The following is an 18,021-nucleotide window of genomic DNA, read 5'->3' as shown; positions in this document are numbered from 1 at the left end:
AATTTTATTAACTGAATCAAGTCCAACATTCCATTCTGCCGCGTTGTAGTACCAAGAAGCAACATTCTTGAGTTCAATGACGATTGAATCACAACCACCCCTCGTCAGTCCATGGAATCATCCACCCTACACTCTCTATATAATAATCCCATCTGGCTCTCTCTTCATCAGTACATTTCACTTCCCCAATAACATCCACAGCAATGTCGAAGTGTCCCAAATGCGGAAGATCAGTATGTGTCTGCAGCAACTCCAAGACGAGCAGCAGCAAGGCTTCAAGTTCCAAACCAAGTAGTAGTAGTAGCTCCAAGCTACCACCATCGAAGATGGAGTCCAGGTACCCTACCTACAAGCCTCCTGCCGAAAGTCACAGACCAAGTTCGGGCTCCAGCCATCCCTCGGGGTCCAGCCGTCCTTCTGGCTCCCATGCCCAACGCCCAGGCTCATCTGCCAACACCCTTCTATCAAGTGGCAAGAGCTTGTTCAAGTCCCAGAAAGACGTCAGCATGTCGAAACTGCAGACCAAGCGCTCAAGAATGCCAGACGACAGCCGGCAAGCAAAAGAGCAAGACGTGTGGGCCAACACGCAACTCGCACAGAATGGTGCATCTGCTTGCCCAGTTGGCCTCCTCTGGAGCAGAGATAGGGACGGGTATCGCTGTATTGGCGGAGGTCACTTTGTATCAGATCAGCAGGTTGCTGATGGGAAAGGAGGATGGTATTATGGGGGTGCTGACAAACATGGAATCATGGTGCAGTGGTATGGTCCGTTTTATGAGAAAGATCCTTTCTCTTCAAGAATGAGTGAAGAAAAGTTGAGGATGGTCAGGAAGGTTCATTTCGGGAGTGAGAATCCTACTGCGGAGGATAAGATATGGACGAAATCGCTTCCCAGGCCTAGTGATTCGGAATTGTCACGCAAGATGGCTTCTTTGGGCATCACTGACGTAGACTCGTATCGGAAGCATGTTCTGAAAAAGCTCCATGGTTTCAACAAGCTCCTAGGCTCAAATGGTGTTGTACGTTTAAATGGTTTCCCGGGCTCAGGTGCCTTAGACCGCTTCTTTGATCCTCATCATTAGACTGGAAGTGGTCGAACAAGTTATATGCTCGCGATTGCGAGATACTAAGTAGCCTAATGAAAAAGGATAAAACTGACAGAGAATGTGAGAGTCAATAGCGAGCAGTACTGTTGCAGAACGACCTTTATGAAATCAAGTGAACAGTATAATCAATATTCAATGCGGCTCTTCGTTTCTCGGCCACACAGAATATGAGAACTCACTCTGCCCGATCACTTAAGGCGAACTGTTCACTAGAAAATCCTCCTGGGCGAAAGAAAACCTGGCTATGACTGACCTTCTCCGCGTTCTTCTGAAGAAATTATATCATCGCTCTATCAGCTCCGACCTTTGACTTCCTTGTTCTCATATAATCTCAAATACCAAACATGGTAAACCCACAGTTTGGAATTAGTAGGAGCGCAATGAAGCACCTCAGCCCACGGAAATGCTCGTAGCTCTAGCTTGCCAATACCAAAGTAAGCGTCCACATTTAAATATAAGATATCCCTAGCGACTAGGAATTGAGAGGAAAGCTAATATTGTGTTTTGCCAAGAATTCGCGCCTCAATCGGAGAAAAGGGGGGCTAATCCAAATCTCGCTTCGAGAAAAACCTTGTCGGTGATCCTCCATATCCTCGAAAACAATCCAACTCTACATCCTCAGCGATCATTCTCAACAGCAACCTCTGAAATGGCGAATACTTCTTCTTCGCCCCATTCGTCGAACGAGTCTACGAGCACTCTTCCTGCGACTGACGCCCTTCCCGAAAAACCGGAATACCGCTTCAACTTTGGAAAGTATCCAGGACGAACCCTCGAATCCGTTCCGCCAGGATACGTAGTTTATCTGATCAAGAAGAACGGCGCTGCAGCTCGACCAGACCTTAAAGCTGCTCTTGATAAACGTCCTGACTTGGTCAAACCCAAGAGCAATGAATCTTCAACTTCAAGAGCTCCTCTTGACGCGACAGGACGACCACGGCTGCGTGCAGAGTCACATGACGAGGTTAGTCCTCCTCCCAAGGACCAGAAGCTATCGAGCAGCCCAGGAACGATGTATCCTGTGCGGGAAAATTCGAAAACACTCCCAGTAGCTAGAACAGATGCAGAAAATGGATTTCGACCACCACTGCCACAACCACCAATCAACAAAACTGACGTCCAAGCCGGAGTCAGCAAGCAAAATTCGATATACAGAATCCATTTCGGGCGTCACGATGGCAAGACGCTTTCCGAAGTACCGAATGATTTCATTCTTCGACTTGAGAAGCTCATTAATTTACCAAATTTCACACAAGCAACTCCAGAGTTACGAGCTGCTTTGCGTGAATTTCGGAAAGGAAAGATAAAGAATGAGCCTGCACCTTCCGCCGTTCAGCTTCGGCCCCCGGAAAGTATCAAGCCGGAGTCAAAACTTGTTGTGTATAAATCTTCCATACCTCAAGACTCACGAGGCCCTCAACGCAACCACACCAACATTCCTCCGAAGGCATTCCAAAAGGCTCCCTGGACACCGCCGAACCTCAACTATGCTCCTCGAAGAAAGTTCTGGGACAGTTTCGAGGAGCAATTTATCTGGATCTCTGCTTCTGACGCAACTTCTTTCTTCGGCCTGACAAAGGAACACTTTGACCAACTTCCTGTGATGGGCGGCGGCAAAGCGAAGAGGTTCTGGCTGTATCATGTGTGGGATCTGTTTAGGTACAATACATCACAGACCAAGGCGGATGCGGCTCTAAAAGCATTTAGGGATAAGAATGACGATAAGACGCACGAGATATGGGGGAGATTGGGATTGGGTCCCGGGTAGTTGCATTCTTAGGCTTCGCTCAAGGCCCTTTATCTTCTAGATGTGTACTGAGCGGCAATTTCGATTTTTATGAACAAAGTCACATATGAACAAAGAGCCAAATTAATAGTGATTGGAAGATCTAAGCATTGTCAGAGTTCTCAAACAGGAACAGAAAATAACACCAGCCCAAAAGTTAGGTTCAACTCCACTCAAAAGCCTCAACACAAACCCAATCCACACCATCACTTCCCATCAACTCATCCCCCTTCTCGACCCTCTTCCCCTCCTCAAACAGAACACCAGGGACCTCCAACCTCCCAATCCCCACCGTCCTCTCCCACTCTTCCTCCTCCTCATTCTCTCCAGCCCTCCACTCCCACCTCACAATCCTACTTCCCGCTCCGTCCCGCACCAACCCCTGAATCACATCGCCCACCCTAACCAACATACCCTTCCTCCCACCCTCCTCATCATCACAAATCAAAATCCAAGAAACAAACTCCTCCTCCACACCGACTAGCCTTGCCTCAACATCCTCCCAACACTCCTCATACTTCATCCTCCTCCCCCTCGCCGGATTAACCATCTCGCCATACTCCAGCACAGACCCATCACTCTGCGGATACATATCCCCCTCATCCTTCACCTCCTCTTTCCCATCATTGTTACTGTCAACCCAATGCTTCCACACCGTATGCGCTGGTTTCAGGAGCTCGCCTGTGCGGGAGAGCTTCGCTGGCGTGGAGTGGCATGTCCCTGCGAAGGCCCATTCGAGGCGGTTGATTGCTGTGGCATCTGAGGGGTCGTTGGGCAGGGGGAGGGGGAGATGGATGCGGATGTCGATGTAGTGTTTTGAGCGGGTTGTTAGGACTAGGGTGCTTTTCTTTCATCAGCTTGATCTCTGGAGTGATTGAGAGACAAGATGTCATACTTTGTATTTTCGCCTCTCGGCTCATCCTGTGACTTGGTTAATGATGGGATGATCTCATTACGTTTGATTGAGAGGTTTGAGGACTTACTCCCCACTTGATATATTTCCTTACGGATATAAAAGGGTTATCCATCTTTCTAAGATGACTTGCAGATGAGAAGGTCTAGAAGGGGTGATGATGTGCTGTACATATAGCGTCTGGAGACCCCTGGCCGTTGACAGCTGTCGGGCTGTGATCGGGTATCGAAAAGTGTGGGGAAGCGATCACGTGCTCGACTTGAGCTTCCATGAGCTTCAGAAAAGTGAATGATGATGGAAAATGTAGTTTAGTAGGAGGAATATATATTATAACTCGCTTAATTTTCACGTCTATAGAAGAAAAAAAGACAGTACAAAATGAGGGAACAGAATTGTTAGAACAAAATGGCAAAAGAAAACGACTTGGTGCTTTCTACTATTGGGGCACCAGAGGGTGTGTAGTCTGGCCGTCGCGTTGGCGTGATCCACCAAACGATTTTAATGTTGGCCCCATGATATGCAACATCGTTTGGATCCGGATGCCATAAAAATGCTTATTTAAATCTATATAGGAGTTTGCCGTGGAGGATTTTGATTGGCTCGCCGAGATAGAGAGTTACGAGTGACGAAATGCTTCAGAAGAATTTTTGAAGGTGAAAGTGATGCGAAGTATGGACTTGCTTGGATATCTACAGCTGCTAAGTGCAGAATTGTGGTATTGTAATTGCTTGCTATTCAAGTATGGTACAAGAACCGCACATATGAGAGTGGAGAACTCAAATCACAAATCATTCAAACGCCAGAGCTTTAGACCCAATGGAAGGAAGTAACTCCACAAACTTAGCTATTCCCATCATGAAGCGCTATGAAAAGCATATCCATGATCCCATACGCCGAACAGGCGCCATAACATCCATTGCACAGTCTGAAATCGTCTATCGCAATCTTATGCATCTTGTTTCTCTCTCAATTGTGCTCCAGAACCTCTATACCAAACATCTCCTCCCCATCTCATCAATCTCTCAACTGCGGCAGTCGGTGTAACGGCAGGTCTAACATCGAGGTAAAACACAGGCTTTCCATCCGTATCGTCAGGCCCAGAGTAGTAGTCGATCACATATCTTACTTCCTTCTTCTGACCCTTGTATTCTCGTTGAACAAACCAGTCGTGGCGATCGAAAGGCGGTTCGGTCCTAGAAATTGTCAGCATGTGGCATCCAGGCAAGAAACGTAAAACTCACGCAAAAGCACTGGGGTATATCCAGCCCATAACCTGGTACATAGCAGCCTTTGGGGTCATCTCCTTTGGTCTACCCATGAATCTCACTAATTTGGGTTGTGGAACTTCATCCTCGTTTGCTCCTAGAGAAGCACTGGCCATTGAAGCCTGTTCTCCTCTCTTGCAGATTTCCCAAGCCCTACCCCAACCTCGGCCAAACCTTCGCTCCCATTCAACAATTTCTGCCCAAGCTCCCTCGTTCAAGAAATTATGAACAGATACCATAGACTCAACAGCGGTCGCATCCGTGTCCGTATATCCTTTTCGCAGTAAAGCATTATACATCTGCTGTGGCGATGGGTACTCCCAATTTCCTTCTCCATTGCCCTTGGGGATTGTTGATGGCTCGCGCTCTGTAGGCAGAGCTACTGTTTGATTCTCGGCTCGGTCTTGTGTGAGATCTGAGAACATGTAGTTCAAAGGATTGTACTTGGAGTATTTGGAGGGAGCTTTGGAGTCGGAGAGATCTGCTGGGGTGTATGGGCATGCTGATTCGGCGGGAGGCGTGGGAGGTTTGGCGACAGCAGCAGAGCTTTGATGCATTGGGCATCCTGGCTATATGGCTGTTAGCAGGATAGTTGTAGCACATGTAGCATACGTACTGGTGGTGAAAGGGTGTTATCTTTGGGGATGGCATGAGGAGCGCCTCTTGCATTCACGACTGATACGTCGGAATCAGCCCAAAACCATCCCATGATTGCGGCAGAAAGAGAGGATTAATTAGCAATTAGTAGATAGTACACAAAAATGATTATTCGAAACAATCTTGCGAAGAAATCCAGGTGATGGCTGTTGTTGAAGGGTGTAATGTCAAGAAACAAAAAGAGGAGGCGACTGCGATGATCGAACGATGCATTGAAAAAACAATTCTGCCATTGGTTCCGGCTGTTTCCGCTCACCGAGTTTACCCTAGCGAGGCCCCTTTTCCCCACGTTTCGCAGAGGAATGCAGATTCTGCTTTTTTTCATTATCATCGTCGAATTAGTGTTCATGATATTCACATATACAATGTTCATTTCGAAGAGCAGAAAGCATCTGCATTCAAGGGCAAGAGGCATCTTCGCTTCCCCCGGCCGATATCCGGCCCTGATTGGCTAGTGCCTTGCCAGCGAGGCAAACACGAGGCTGTAGTCGAGCCTTCTTTGTATCACCAACCTGATTCGACAAACTTCCGTCTCTTTTCTTTCACGAATCTATGGTCAATACACTCAACATCTCAGCCTTCGCAAGATGAATTCATTCTCATCTAACGACACATGATTCCAACGATGTCTTTCACGTGCCCTATATGCCCCCAGAAGTTTGCAACCTGGGCGGCTTTGACAGTCCATATATCTGACAATGGCGAGCACGTTCCATGCCCACAATTAGACTGTATTGCCGTCTTTCACGATGAAGTCAATATGGAGAAGCATTTTAATAAGATGCACAAGCAACCAAGCTCAGTTTCTCATTCTACTACTCTGCAACCTCCTCCAAAGGGTCGGCCGAGCTGGATACCACTTGAAGCTTTCGCACCGCAGGACGTCCCGATACAAAGTATGCCTCCCGGACTCGGACAAACTTCAGCAGATTTAAGATGGTCCGTGATACCAGCAGCGCAATATTTGGAGGCGATAACGAAGTTGAGGCAAAGAGTCCATTCACACGAGCTCCTGGAGAAGCGAGGCTACTTCCGCTCCAGTCAAGACAATCGATTCCAGTCAGCGCCTCTCGCTGCCCCATCGATACTGAAGTATTATGCTGTCGCCCTCGATTGCGAAATGGTTGGAGCACATGATGGTGAAAAGGAACAAAGTGTGCTTGCGCGCCTATCTGTTGTTGACTATTTGACTGGGTTCACCATCATAGATTCTCTTGTCCAACCCGACATGCGAGTTACAGACTGGCGAACAAGATACTCCGGCGTGACTCCAGCAGCTATGCATACTGCAGTAAGAGCTGGGAAAGCAATACGAGGACACAGTGGGGCACGAGAGGCACTATGGAGGTTTATTGACAGCGAAACAGTGATTGTTGGGCAATCATTACGGAACGATTTCGAAGCGTTGAAGATTATCCACTCTCGTATAGTCGACTCCGGTATCGTGACAGCCGAAGCGATCAACGTTCCATCTCAGACACAAGTTGGACTGAAGGTCTCGTGCGCAGAGTTGCTGGGAATTAGTATTCAACAAGATCGACGTCGAGGGCATGACTCCGTTGAAGATTCTCTTGCAGCAAGAGAAGTAGTTCTGTTCTGCTTGAATCAGACAGAGAAGTTGGAGACCTGGGCAAAGGTCAAGAGAGAAGAGCACGCAAAGGCTGCGGCAAGACGCGAGGTGCTTGCAGCGAAACAGCGGGCAGAAAGGCGAGAAGCACTTGATAAGAAGATAGCTTGGAGTCGAGACCCATGGCCGGAGGAACCAACAAGAGAAGAAGCTGCAGTCAGAACAGTACGCCTACCGCTTGCAGAGTCGCTGCTTCGAATGATAATGCGTGTGAGCAAGCAAAACGAGATGATAAGTCCTCTCCAAGCTACGTGGGGGACCACGATATCACGAACCAGACAAGAGTGGAGTGAAGCGCCCTCCGAGAACGGATATGATAGACTCTTCCCGATAGTGAAACTCCCGCTGTCAAAATATGCAGATGCCTTGGTACATGACAAAAGAGATGAGAAACTGGATCAGGGATGGTCGTTCAGCAATAGCCAGGCAGAGGAGCAGTTGGACGTACACGCCGAAACTTCACAGACAATACTTGATCAGCCTCTCGATTGTTCCGAGGATGCCTTCTTGATGGAGCCACTGATCCCCTTTTCTCCAAGGCGTGATGGATGCTAGTTAAAGCGCAGCAGCATGGAGTGGTAGGCAATGGTATGCCGTTGGAGGATTTATTTGCGATTTGACATAGCATAGCGAGCGATAGGGAATCTTTCATGAGCACTGGTCAAGACGAAGACAGTCCATGCTGCATAGCATAAGAGTATGTAATGATCACGATGCTTCTCTAGATTCTATATATGCGCTATGGTGACTCGATGCTGGTCAGAGTGATAGAATCGAAGCATCTTCTCGGCTTTTAGTCATTTGTAACATGTAACAGCTAGGAAAGATACGCTAAGTCGCTTCTAAACCTCACTAACAGGGCAATTCAATGAGCTCGCGGAGATATAGGTTCCTTCTCATTCCTAGTATGAGGAGCTTTTTTCTTTCCCATAACTTTCCAAACACTCTTACCATCTTGCCCGGGCCGACGCATCTAACACCAGCTTACCCGTATCCTCATCCCTAGAAATGAGTTCCTACACCGTGTAAAAACATTTGTTGTAAGTCCTTCGAGGTATGCTACACCGTCTGCCACGATGCTTCTCGTGGATTATATCAGTGCATGCAGGATTGAGAGTTCAGAAGATGTTTCGACCCGCTTTTTATGTCTGACTCCGATAAAGAGTCTCCTTTCGAGTGAAGGCGGTCGCTGAGTGACTTCTTGAAATGAAACTATTTCAGCGACGAACATCAGAATCCTGAATGGGTATTGATCTTCCGAGGCTGAGCTCTGAGGCATCTTTGGGTATATGTGGGTCAGGGAGGGCTGTGCACTTAAGCGAGAAGCGTTTTTGAGGATCTCTTCCTCCCCCCTTTTCTTAAAACATTTGAGTAAAGTTTCAAACAACTGTACTTGGATTCTCATTTGGTCATTAAAAAGGTATTCACTCCATCTCATGTAGGGTGTCAGTTCCTAACCTTCAAGGTTCCAAAGGTTGGTCCGAAAGAGCAAATTCACGTGACTGTCATCTGACCAAGTGTTGTAAACATGAGAAACTGTGCCTTGATGGCACCATCATATGAGAATGCTAGTCAAGAACTCTTTAGACACCTCAGTGCCATTTACTTCTGTAACAATGTAGTCTGTTCTGGCTGCAGACAGCAGCCATCTCGTGAAGATGTAAATCTGACATTAGCACCACAAGTGAATTTGAAATTTATTCTTTTCCAGCTCATGACTCCGTATGCATTTTAACTTCTTGAAACAGTGAATAGGGTCATGTTGACGATGATATCATTGCATTGACTGAAACATCGCTTCTTGACGGGAGATCGTCAGGTTCATGATGTTGGCGGCGATCTCAATTTCATCAACCCGGCATTTAAAGATATCGTGGACCCTGAATTTTCGGCCATCTCGTCCTCAACTTTTTTCGTTCCAATTCACTTCTGGTTGGTGAATTTTGTGAGCTTGAGTGGATGACTGTTATAACAAAACATGAGATATGCCATATTCATTCAATATACGACAGATGAGCGAAGTCTATAAAAGAACCTGGATTCGGGCTCTTCCCTCTTCTTTCTTTTCTTCATACACACTTATCTTTCAAAACATACTATTTCTACCTCAAGTCTACAACAACCTCAAACCATACCACTTATCCAAACACCATAACACTCAACCATAAATCTCAAACCAAAATGCCAACCCTAAACTCACTCCTCACCATCGCCATCCTCTTCTTCCTCCTACCTCTAAACACACTGGCTCTTCCAACCGATTCACTAGCCACAGCCATCGACATCCTCTCCGCCCGCAGCGACAACGACCTCCTCTCCCGCCAAACAGACGACGGCACTGGTCAAATCGCCTGTATCCCAACAGACAACCTCCACGCCTGCCAACTGCGCTCAACCCAATTTCCCAACAAGGACGCTGTTATCACGGTCTTCGACCCCTGGTGCAACAAGGTTGGCGTTGCTGTTACTACCGTGCAGACTGTTATGGGTACGTAAACTTTTTTTTGAAGTCCTAGAGTGAAGCTATTGCTAACACTTCAAAGATCAATACGTAGCAGTTCCGATCTTGGATTGGGCTGATGTTGTTGAGGTTACCTGGTGGATCCCTCTTTGGTCCTGGTCTCCTTCTGGTGTTTAGTGAGTATCAATCTCCTGATTAAATATTCCTCATATGAGCGCGGGACTGATGTAGCGTAGCCAAGGAATGAAGTTTGGCCAGAACGGTCAAACCGATTTGAATCAAAATATCGGCTGTATGCGTTGCGACTATATCTCCTGGATGGTTCCTTTTGATTGTTAGGTGATGAGGGCGTGGTTGACGAGTTTCTGGTAAGTTGGCTGAAGTCATTTTGACGTCAGTGATTGACGGTACCTTTTGGCAGAGTCTGAGTTCATTTAAGCTTCACCAAGCTTCTACTATTTGTTGTTGAGCTTGAAAGAAAAGCTAGGCTGGCGGCGTTGTTGATTATGGATTTGGTGGCACACTCGTTTCGGACAGACTCATTCGTTGCATAATCTCATGGCGTTCTCAGGCACTTCTCAGGGAGAACGCAGGGTGGCGTCCTCAGGGACAATTCATGCATGGTATTTGAGCGAGTTTAACACGCAATGGAATTACTTATAAAGATCACAATCCTTCTTCTATGTGCTTGCAACTGTCTTCAACCTTGATCCGAGCGATGTTGTTCACCAATAATAGTAAAACTTGATTTGGTGCTAATCAAGAAACTTGATCTCAGAGAAGTTCGATTATATTATTAAGTGAGAACTCGAAAATTATTCTGTCATACAATCATGGAGTTCCAACCAGACTCATCTCCTTTGCCCTGATAAGACTTTATTAATCCTGCTCTCGCTCCAACTGCCAACTTAGTAGGCGCTGAATGCCTCTGGGTAAACAGGAGGATACGCTCCATCGGGGATCTCAAGCTCGCCGTGATAGTAGTTCAAATCATCAGTTCCCTTCCACGTGTCTTGAATAGAATCAAGCGTGGTGCGGCCATTGCGGCGAGAGTGAATATCGGGTACTGGCTGGGGAGCCCATTTGGTAGATGAGAAGATACCGGGGTAGGAAGAGTTGAAGAACATCTTGTCGAAAGCAGGGTAATCATCGTTATTCCACTTTCGAACATTGTCTCCGGTCTTGTCAGCGACGTAGGAATACATTGGCGCCAACATCCCATCTTCCGAGGGTCTTCAAGTCCCAGTTGGCCTCGACGGTCGAGAGCTCGGAGTAATGGTTATAGTAATTGTCATCAACCGTTCCGACTAGATCTGCGGGCACAGCATCGCCTAGGAGAACGGTGAAGATTTGGTTTTGGATGGTATAGTCTTCATTCTCGTCGAAGGTGATGTGGACAAGGGTATTGGCCATGAAGTGTGGGTCGCTCAGGAGAGGCGTCAAAAATTCTTTGCACCATTTTGCGGCGAATGTAACGTTGGTATCATGTCCATCATTGGTCATGTTAGGAGTGATGAACATCCATTGGGGCAGCTTGTCGTCCTTCAAATCTTCATAGAACATGGTGAAGTTCTTGACTTTAGCCGCCTTGTCGGGGGTGTTGGCGATGGACTTATAGACGATAGCGGGGCTACATGCTTGTCAGTTTAAAGGCATCACTATAGATCCGAGCCACGCACTTATGTTTTCGAACATAATCATTAGCACCAGTTTTCTAGTTGATCCAGCTGAACCCCTGATAGCCAGAGTAAGGCATGCCCTCTTGATATAGACCCCAGCTGATTCCCTTGTCATCGAGGAGATCGGCAACAGTAGAGACATTGGATGGAACGGCTAGGAATGAATCGCCATTGACACCCCAGTAGTCACTGTAAGCGTCAGGTCATGGTATGAAGAAACAGGCTGTCATGGAATGCGTACCCAGCAAATGCAGCCATGTAGTTGGGCTCGGAGGGATGTGTGACAGCATACGAGCCAGTCAACTTGATGCCCATCTTGGCAAGTGCTTCCATGGTGGCTAAAAGCTTGTTAGACTCATACTTCCAGGATATAGTAGCGCGCTCGAAAGATTGATGGACGTACGATCAGCAGCAGCGTCCGCATAATCGGTGTTCTCGAGCCAGATGGAGACATAACGGTCAAATGCTTTTCCCTTGACATTGCTGACAGGGCTCAAAGTAAGAACCGTAGCTTGTGCAGCATAGACATCGGTAGTATCTGTGGCAGTGGGAGAAGCGGGTGCTGGAGCCGGAACAGCAAGGGCAACAGACACCAAAGTGGCAGCTACAAGTAGGGTGGAGAAGAGCATCGTGACTGAAGGAGATCGTCGTCGAAGAAGATTTTCTGTAGAGCAATAGGTCTAAAGAGGCGAGAACCATGCGTACTTGTACCCCTCGTACTCCAGCCAGCACCGACATTTCGATGATGTAAAGTCCACATACGTGGTCCGATAAACAATCAATATTCCAATCCTGCAAGCCATAATCGGAGACATGTCTAGTACTTGCAGTACTCCTGGAAAGACTGACCGGATTCAAGAAGATTTGATTTAACGAAGTCACGATATGGCAACAAGATGCGAAGAGCGTTAGACTACAACGCATGTGGAGCATCTAATTGACGCCTCCAGTGAACAAATAACAACGTGATCATCAAAACACAGGACAATGAACAATTTGAGAGCTACGAACTCGCTACCCCGCTCGGAGCAAGCCATTTTGTCTTCGTTCCTTTAAGATATGTTCGAGATGCACTTCCCCTGGCCAAAGAATGTAGGCACGAGGAAAAGCGCGAGTAGCATTGTCTGAGTATGATATGACATTGATCTACCATGATTTGTTCATGGACAATTGCGATTGAACATATTCTCTTGGCATTTCGTGGGGTTGAAGCCTTGCTTAAGAAAACAGAAACCTTGGTTGCTCGTGTCGCAATCTGCGATTGTGATTAGCTGACGAGGAAGCATCGTCTCAGACATTGTGGCAGCAAGAGGCTGAGAACATGCGTGATTGCTATAAACGAGATACAGCCGGCGAAATAGACCAGCGCTCGTGTTTTGAAGATGACATAGTGACAGGCAGTGGATGAAGAGGTGCCACAAAGTCGCCGGCGGGAAGGTGGCATTGAATTGACTTGGAGATACTCGCTAAATTTAGGGGTTCGCTTATTAGTGGACTCTGGGTTCTTTCCATGCGAAAGGTTGCCCACGAGAATCTCTATTTACCCACCAACCCGAAATACGTTGACAAATCTTGCCTCGATTCGTGTACGCCATCTTGAGGTAACAGTAGCTTATACTAGTCGGCCTTCGTATGGAGGAAACCCTTTCCTGCGATAAAACATCAGCCCACGACAAAGAGCACGTCTCACCCAGAACAGAAATCTTCTCAAACCTCAAAGGCCCAAATCCTCTCGAGGCATTTACGACAGCTTTGAATTGCTTCGCCGGTGCCTCACACCCCAGCACAAGATGGTCAGATCTTACATGCAGGTGCGTTATTTACCCGGCCCCGGCTCCATGTAACCTCACTTCACCAAGTCCGGAGTAAGGATACGAAAGCGAAGATCTCGCGATGAAGAACAAATCAACCACGAGAAATGCCCTTTCGCTGCACATCATGTGGTGATTTGTGCATCGGTCAATGTTGGTTTGTACCTGGTCGAAAGTCTATGCTGTGCCTGGTCAGCGCATGATTTGCGGAACCTCGGACGAAAATTGTTGGCATTTATATGAAGCTATAGGGCCAAGAGGCATGATGGTTTTGCTTCTGTGCAATCACCTTGAAAGGTACCATTGATAGTCATCATGCAGCTGCATCTCGTTACGTTTGCCGTAGGGCTTCTATTCCAGGCTGTGGTCTCTGTTGCAGCTCCTCCATCAGCACAAGAACTAGCAGCATTTCTGCGGGGCAAGCGATCATTCGAGGAAAGAGATGGCGTCAAACGAACCATTTTCGAGCACAGGGCTACGAGCTCAAAGATGGACTTTGTTGAGAATTCGGGTGTTTGCGAAACGACGCCTGGAGTGAACCAGTACTCTGGATATTTCTCCGTTGGAGGTGAGCTACTACAAAACAGGGGGCCAAACTTCAAAGAAGTTTACTGATTTTCAATCAAGGGACCAAAAACATGTGGTTCTGGTTCTTCGAATCAAGAAATGATCCCAAAAATGCACCTCTCGCAGTTTGGATCAATGGTGGACCTGGCTGCTCTTCCATGATTGGGTTGTTCGAGGTGGAATATCCCAAGCCCAGCGCATTACGGCTCTAGTCACTAACATTCAACAGGAGAATGGACCCTGCCAATTCTACAATGGCTCAAGCACTCCATCACTGAATCCATACAGCTGGAATGAGTACGCCAATATGCTCTACATCGATCAACCAGTCGGAGTCGGCTTCTCTTATGATTCGGCAGCTTCGGCACCAACTGTCGTCTGTAATGACAACGAACAATGTACTCCTACTGGTGTAGTGAATGGTACCCTTGAAGTCAATTCAACCATCGTAGCTGCTCCATTTGTGTGGACCTTCATGCAGGCTTTCTATGCCCAGTTTCCTCAGTACGAGAATCGTGACTTCGGCCTCTTTACCGAGTCATATGGAGGACATTTTGGACCTGGTAAGTTTTCCCAGCTTTTCCACTTTTCCGTCGTTAATATGTATAGAATTCGCATCCTACTTCTAGTCTCAGAATTCAGCAATAAAAGCTGGTTCTGTCACTGGGCAAAACATTGACCTCGTTGCTCTAGGCATCAACAACGGCTGCTACGAGCGTCTGATTCTCGAAAAATCCCAAATCGATTATCTGTACTCCAACAGTTACTACCCTCTAATCAACGCCTCGACCCACGCCTCACTGCTCCACGTCCTCGAAACGAATGCCACCGCTCCCCTCGAAAAATGCGCAAACGGCGGTACAGACGCAGAATGCGTCTTCGCAAACGTAAACTGCATCTTGAACGTCGACAATCCGATGGGCGAAGCTGCTGATCCGAACTCCACGCTTGACTGGTATGACATCCGGCAACATGGTAATAATACTGTTCCTCCGAGTACGTATATCAATTATCTGAGTGATCCTGCCATCATGAAGGCCATTGGGGCACAAATCAACTATACTGAATGTCCGAATCCGGCCCATGATTTATTTTCCAGTACTGGCGATCGTGAGTTACCCCACTCTACTCCGCTATTTGATAATGTATGCTGAGGTTGAGCAGAGGCACGAAGTCAATTACCTGAGCTTTCGGCAGTTGTTCAATCTGGCGTACAGACTGTGATGTTTGCTGGAGACGCAGATGTGGTATGTAATTGGTTTGGTGGTCTTGTAGTGGCCGACTCGCTGGACTGGCATGGGAAAAAGGAGTTTGGCAGTAAGAAGGTGGAAAACTATACTGTCGATGGAGCTGTAGGAGGAACCTTCAAGAATGTCGATAATCTGAGCTGGTTGAGAGTGTTCAATGCTGGGCATGAAGTCCCATACTTCCGTAAGTGGCCCTGGATCGAAGAGATGAGAGTAGTGCTAACAGTGCATGTAGAGCCAGCTTTAGCGTTGCAGGTCTTCAAGCAGACGATGCAGAAGAAAGCATTGCGGCACACTTAAGTAGACTTAATCTCAGAAACATAGACAATGACCTGTCGAACCCTTTTCCTGCTCGGATAACACTGTCTAAATTTCCCATGACCTCAGCCTTGCAAATAATGGATAGATAACAACGAAACCGGCTCCAAATTGACATCCGACTTAGCAGTTGTTGTCAAATTTGGCATCCAACGGTATGTTGAGCTAAGTATCATATACTTGACCAACTAGCCCTTGCCTGAAGCGGAAAGAAACTCCACGTAATGGTCAATCATTTCGACCAAGATGTGGATAAACTCCATATGTACCCAGTTCTAGATTCCCCAGGCCAGTATGTGAGCGACGATTGTAGCCCGGCCTATACGTGCCTCTTTCCGCATCAGCACTTATGAAATGAATATATCTCTGTCTCGCCCTGTCCAAGACCAGTTATTTTGTTTGTCCTCCAGTATTCCCAGGCCCAATACCCCTCTTAAGCTCTGGTCTCTTTCTCAGCCCCCAACAGCTCTCACGTAGCATGCACATTCTCATCCCCAACTTTACCCCGCACATCCGGTATATGATGCTCTCCCACCTCTTCCTCCTCTTCCTCCTCTTCATGCTCAGTCATAGACGGCAATTGTTCTTTATTCGCATCAAAATCGGTAGCTTCCGCATACGACGCACTCGCCAGCTCGAAAGCCGAAGGCTTCCTCTTCGAAGGATCAGGCATGAATATGCTGCTATTCAAATCGAATTCTTCGGACAGCGGCTCAAACGTTTCGGGGACCGTGTTGTCTGCTGCTCCACCTTCATGCGCATCTCTTTCGCCGGTTGATATAGATTTCTGTTTACCATTCGACGACTCGTCTGTATTCGGGTTTATTTCGTCTCGATTGAAGTTCGTAGCAGGTTCTTTTGTGTTCGGGCTCAATTGCGCATCTTTCGCAGTTGCATTCTTTTTCTGTCGCTGGCCGCAGCACGAGAACATAGCTGATGCGATAAAATGAAGAGCAGATATATAAATAGTAGATAGAATTGAGATGGTGAGCAAATGCAGAAAATCCACAATGTTGGGACGAAATAGAAAGGATTTGATATGAAGTTAAAAATTGTTGACGATCTGGGGAAGTCTCCCGCCGCTAGAATTAGGGCCACTTTAGGCTGCACTGGCCCCCAAACGTGCTGCAGGAACCGGGGCTCTAGCAAACGCTGCTGGGGCGCAAGTTCAGCCACAGTTATCGAACCACAGGAGAATCTTGAATGTTCTTCTCCAGACCTAGCAATCATCTACCACTTTTCGCTATCGAAGTTTTGATAATTGGTGTTTTAGAAGCCTCAATGATTTCGAGATCTTTGTCGTTCACTGAGAGCGCTTCTTAAGTTAGTGCGTTTGGTGACGTTACGGGGCGGAAGCGCTATAAGAGCCGCAGCTAGAGATCTCAGTTGAAGTCACAATCGCAAAAAAGTATTTCTGAAATCGAACTCTACTTGCTTCATCTATCTTCATTCAGAATATTTTCAATCATTCATTTACCATGAAAGTCGGGAAGGACCTCTCCCTTCCTCCACCTCAGGACCCAACACTACTAATCCTAAAACCCAAACCTCGAGAAAGACCAGATGTCCCTCCCATCAAACAAGTCCTCTGACCTGAAGTCCTTGTAGAAGTGAGAGAAGCCCACAAAAGAGAATAGTACAGGGTAGAGCGGAATCAATACCGACACCAACTCTCTCACGTCTGGTCACTACCTTCACCACACCTCACCAGATCCGACATGCTTCATCTCAACGCCGCTCCACGGGGTAAGAGAAACCAGATCCATACACCGATAAACCGAGAAAGTGTTTGTCATCCAATAAAGCTACGGTGCTCTATTGGATGGAACTAGTAACTCCACGTGCTCAACGAAGTGGACCTCTCATTCTGGGCTGTATTTGGGATATGCGGTTCAAGGCTCTAGGACGAGAACCACAGATACCGCTTAACGAGACGTTCGTGAATCCTGTATTCGTTCCGAGAGTAATGGCTAGTAGGATCAAGGGCATAATCGATCGCATAGGTATATCTGGAGGCAGCTTTAAAAGACGATGGGAAAGAAGACAGGTAGAGAGGATCGTCTTCTAGGTACGAATTGGTATAACGCGAAGATATGATCGCACCCGAGGTATTTTAGGCTGCATCCTCTGGGTTGAGCTTTCATAATAGTTCCTGATGAGTATAAAGTTATGGCAGTTAGGACGCATGCTGATGGATACCGTCGAGAACAAAGCATCCTCTTGGTCCGAGCCGGCGAAGAAGATGGATTTAGTGCACCTATCAGCTTCGATTCTTTGACAGATACGGCATTGCCTCTCGCGAGGACGGAGGACATGGGAAGGTCGATGCTATTCGAGTCCCTCTGCAAGTTGGCGTTCGTTTCGTGGCTACACTCTTACTTCGTGAAGAAGCTGCTTTCCCAGACTCGCTCTTAGGAGGTCCTGAAATTCGAAGGAGCCTGACCATCCATTCCAGGAATGGGAAAGAGAAGCAATCCACGATGTTGAAGAAAGAATAGTAGACGCCCAAGATCGAGGTAAGATAGTGCCATTCTCAACAGCAGCTACTGTGATGTGATGGTTGGTGGAGATGCGGATGACAAGC

At 47.2% G+C, this 18,021-nt stretch overlaps 10 protein-coding genes across 10 annotated transcripts; 6 read left to right on the top strand and 4 right to left on the bottom strand.

The window, feature by feature from the left end:
* Positions 1-203: 203 nt before the first annotated feature.
* LY89DRAFT_771821 (uncharacterized protein) lies at positions 204-1,163 on the top strand (the record flags this gene model as incomplete). The annotated part of the gene is made up of 2 exons (XM_018221896.1): positions 204-233; positions 327-1,163. The coding sequence occupies 2 exons, from the start codon at positions 204-206 to the stop codon at positions 1,080-1,082; spliced, it is 786 nt and encodes a 261-aa protein (XP_018075143.1). The 3' UTR covers positions 1,083-1,163.
* A 592-nt stretch (positions 1,164-1,755) lies between these two features.
* Positions 1,756-2,874, top strand: LY89DRAFT_666424 (uncharacterized protein; the record flags this gene model as incomplete). The annotated part of the gene is made up of 1 exon (XM_018212910.1): positions 1,756-2,874. One exon carries the CDS (start codon positions 1,756-1,758, stop codon positions 2,872-2,874), a length of 1,119 nt encoding a protein of 372 aa, XP_018075142.1.
* A 181-nt stretch (positions 2,875-3,055) lies between these two features.
* On the bottom strand, positions 3,056-3,993 carry LY89DRAFT_716106 (uncharacterized protein; the record flags this gene model as incomplete). The annotated part of the gene is made up of 3 exons (XM_018218248.1): positions 3,876-3,993; positions 3,788-3,813; positions 3,056-3,734 (listed from the first exon to the last, which is right to left on the bottom strand). Exons 1-3 carry the CDS (start codon positions 3,918-3,920, stop codon positions 3,056-3,058), a joined length of 750 nt encoding a protein of 249 aa, XP_018075141.1. The 5' UTR covers positions 3,921-3,993.
* A 491-nt stretch (positions 3,994-4,484) lies between these two features.
* On the bottom strand, positions 4,485-5,870 carry LY89DRAFT_682461 (cytochrome c heme lyase). Its single transcript, XM_018214518.1, has 3 exons — positions 5,687-5,870; positions 5,047-5,639; positions 4,485-4,998 (listed from the first exon to the last, which is right to left on the bottom strand). Exons 1-3 carry the CDS (start codon positions 5,777-5,779, stop codon positions 4,752-4,754), a joined length of 933 nt encoding a protein of 310 aa, XP_018075140.1. The 5' UTR covers positions 5,780-5,870; the 3' UTR covers positions 4,485-4,751.
* A 200-nt stretch (positions 5,871-6,070) lies between these two features.
* LY89DRAFT_682460 (ribonuclease H-like protein) lies at positions 6,071-8,067 on the top strand. The gene has a single exon (XM_018214517.1). It carries the CDS (start codon positions 6,353-6,355, stop codon positions 7,907-7,909), a length of 1,557 nt encoding a protein of 518 aa, XP_018075139.1. The 5' UTR covers positions 6,071-6,352; the 3' UTR covers positions 7,910-8,067.
* Positions 8,068-9,535: 1,468 nt separating this feature from the next.
* LY89DRAFT_666420 (uncharacterized protein) lies at positions 9,536-10,446 on the top strand (the record flags this gene model as incomplete). Its single annotated transcript, XM_018212909.1, has 5 exons — positions 9,536-9,842; positions 9,898-9,991; positions 10,052-10,107; positions 10,155-10,183; positions 10,303-10,446. The coding sequence occupies 5 exons, from the start codon at positions 9,536-9,538 to the stop codon at positions 10,444-10,446; spliced, it is 630 nt and encodes a 209-aa protein (XP_018075138.1).
* Positions 10,447-10,723: 277 nt separating this feature from the next.
* On the bottom strand, positions 10,724-12,123 carry LY89DRAFT_779487 (acid phosphatase; the record flags this gene model as incomplete). The annotated part of the gene is made up of 5 exons (XM_018222296.1): positions 10,724-10,975; positions 11,019-11,445; positions 11,549-11,683; positions 11,736-11,832; positions 11,898-12,123. 5 exons carry the CDS (start codon positions 12,121-12,123, stop codon positions 10,724-10,726), a joined length of 1,137 nt encoding a protein of 378 aa, XP_018075137.1.
* Positions 12,124-13,620: 1,497 nt separating this feature from the next.
* Positions 13,621-15,419, top strand: LY89DRAFT_771813 (carboxypeptidase-like protein S1; the record flags this gene model as incomplete). Its single annotated transcript, XM_018221895.1, has 6 exons — positions 13,621-13,873; positions 13,933-14,048; positions 14,102-14,252; positions 14,325-14,464; positions 14,508-14,982; positions 15,034-15,419. The coding sequence occupies 6 exons, from the start codon at positions 13,621-13,623 to the stop codon at positions 15,417-15,419; spliced, it is 1,521 nt and encodes a 506-aa protein (XP_018075136.1).
* A 487-nt stretch (positions 15,420-15,906) lies between these two features.
* LY89DRAFT_666417 (uncharacterized protein) lies at positions 15,907-16,368 on the bottom strand (the record flags this gene model as incomplete). The annotated part of the gene is made up of 1 exon (XM_018212908.1): positions 15,907-16,368. One exon carries the CDS (start codon positions 16,366-16,368, stop codon positions 15,907-15,909), a length of 462 nt encoding a protein of 153 aa, XP_018075135.1.
* A 787-nt stretch (positions 16,369-17,155) lies between these two features.
* Positions 17,156-17,852, top strand: LY89DRAFT_666416 (uncharacterized protein; the record flags this gene model as incomplete). The annotated part of the gene is made up of 3 exons (XM_018212907.1): positions 17,156-17,183; positions 17,270-17,440; positions 17,614-17,852. 3 exons carry the CDS (start codon positions 17,156-17,158, stop codon positions 17,850-17,852), a joined length of 438 nt encoding a protein of 145 aa, XP_018075134.1.
* Positions 17,853-18,021: the final 169 nt, after the last annotated feature.

Source organism: Mollisia scopiformis (assembly GCF_001500285.1).
Source record: "Mollisia scopiformis unplaced genomic scaffold LY89scaffold_6, whole genome shotgun sequence".
In the NCBI taxonomy this organism is placed as follows: Eukaryota; Fungi; Ascomycota; class Leotiomycetes; order Helotiales; family Mollisiaceae; genus Mollisia; species Mollisia scopiformis.
This window is presented reverse-complemented; position numbering and strand designations above follow the sequence as displayed.

Excerpts from the sequence above, each read along its gene's own strand:
- LY89DRAFT_682461 (XM_018214518.1), bottom strand. The coding sequence starts at position 5,779 with ATGGGATGGTTTTGGGCTGATTCCGACGTATCAGTCGTGAATGCAAGA. Across the intron at positions 5,640-5,686 it reads ATAACACCCTTTCACCACCA|CCAGGATGCCCAATGCATCA; the intron begins GTACGTATGCTA and ends ACAGCCATATAG. Across the intron at positions 4,999-5,046 it reads ATATACCCCAGTGCTTTTGC|GACCGAACCGCCTTTCGATC; the intron begins GTGAGTTTTACG and ends GACAATTTCTAG.
- LY89DRAFT_682460 (XM_018214517.1), top strand. The coding sequence starts at position 6,353 with ATGTCTTTCACGTGCCCTATATGCCCCCAGAAGTTTGCAACCTGGGCG.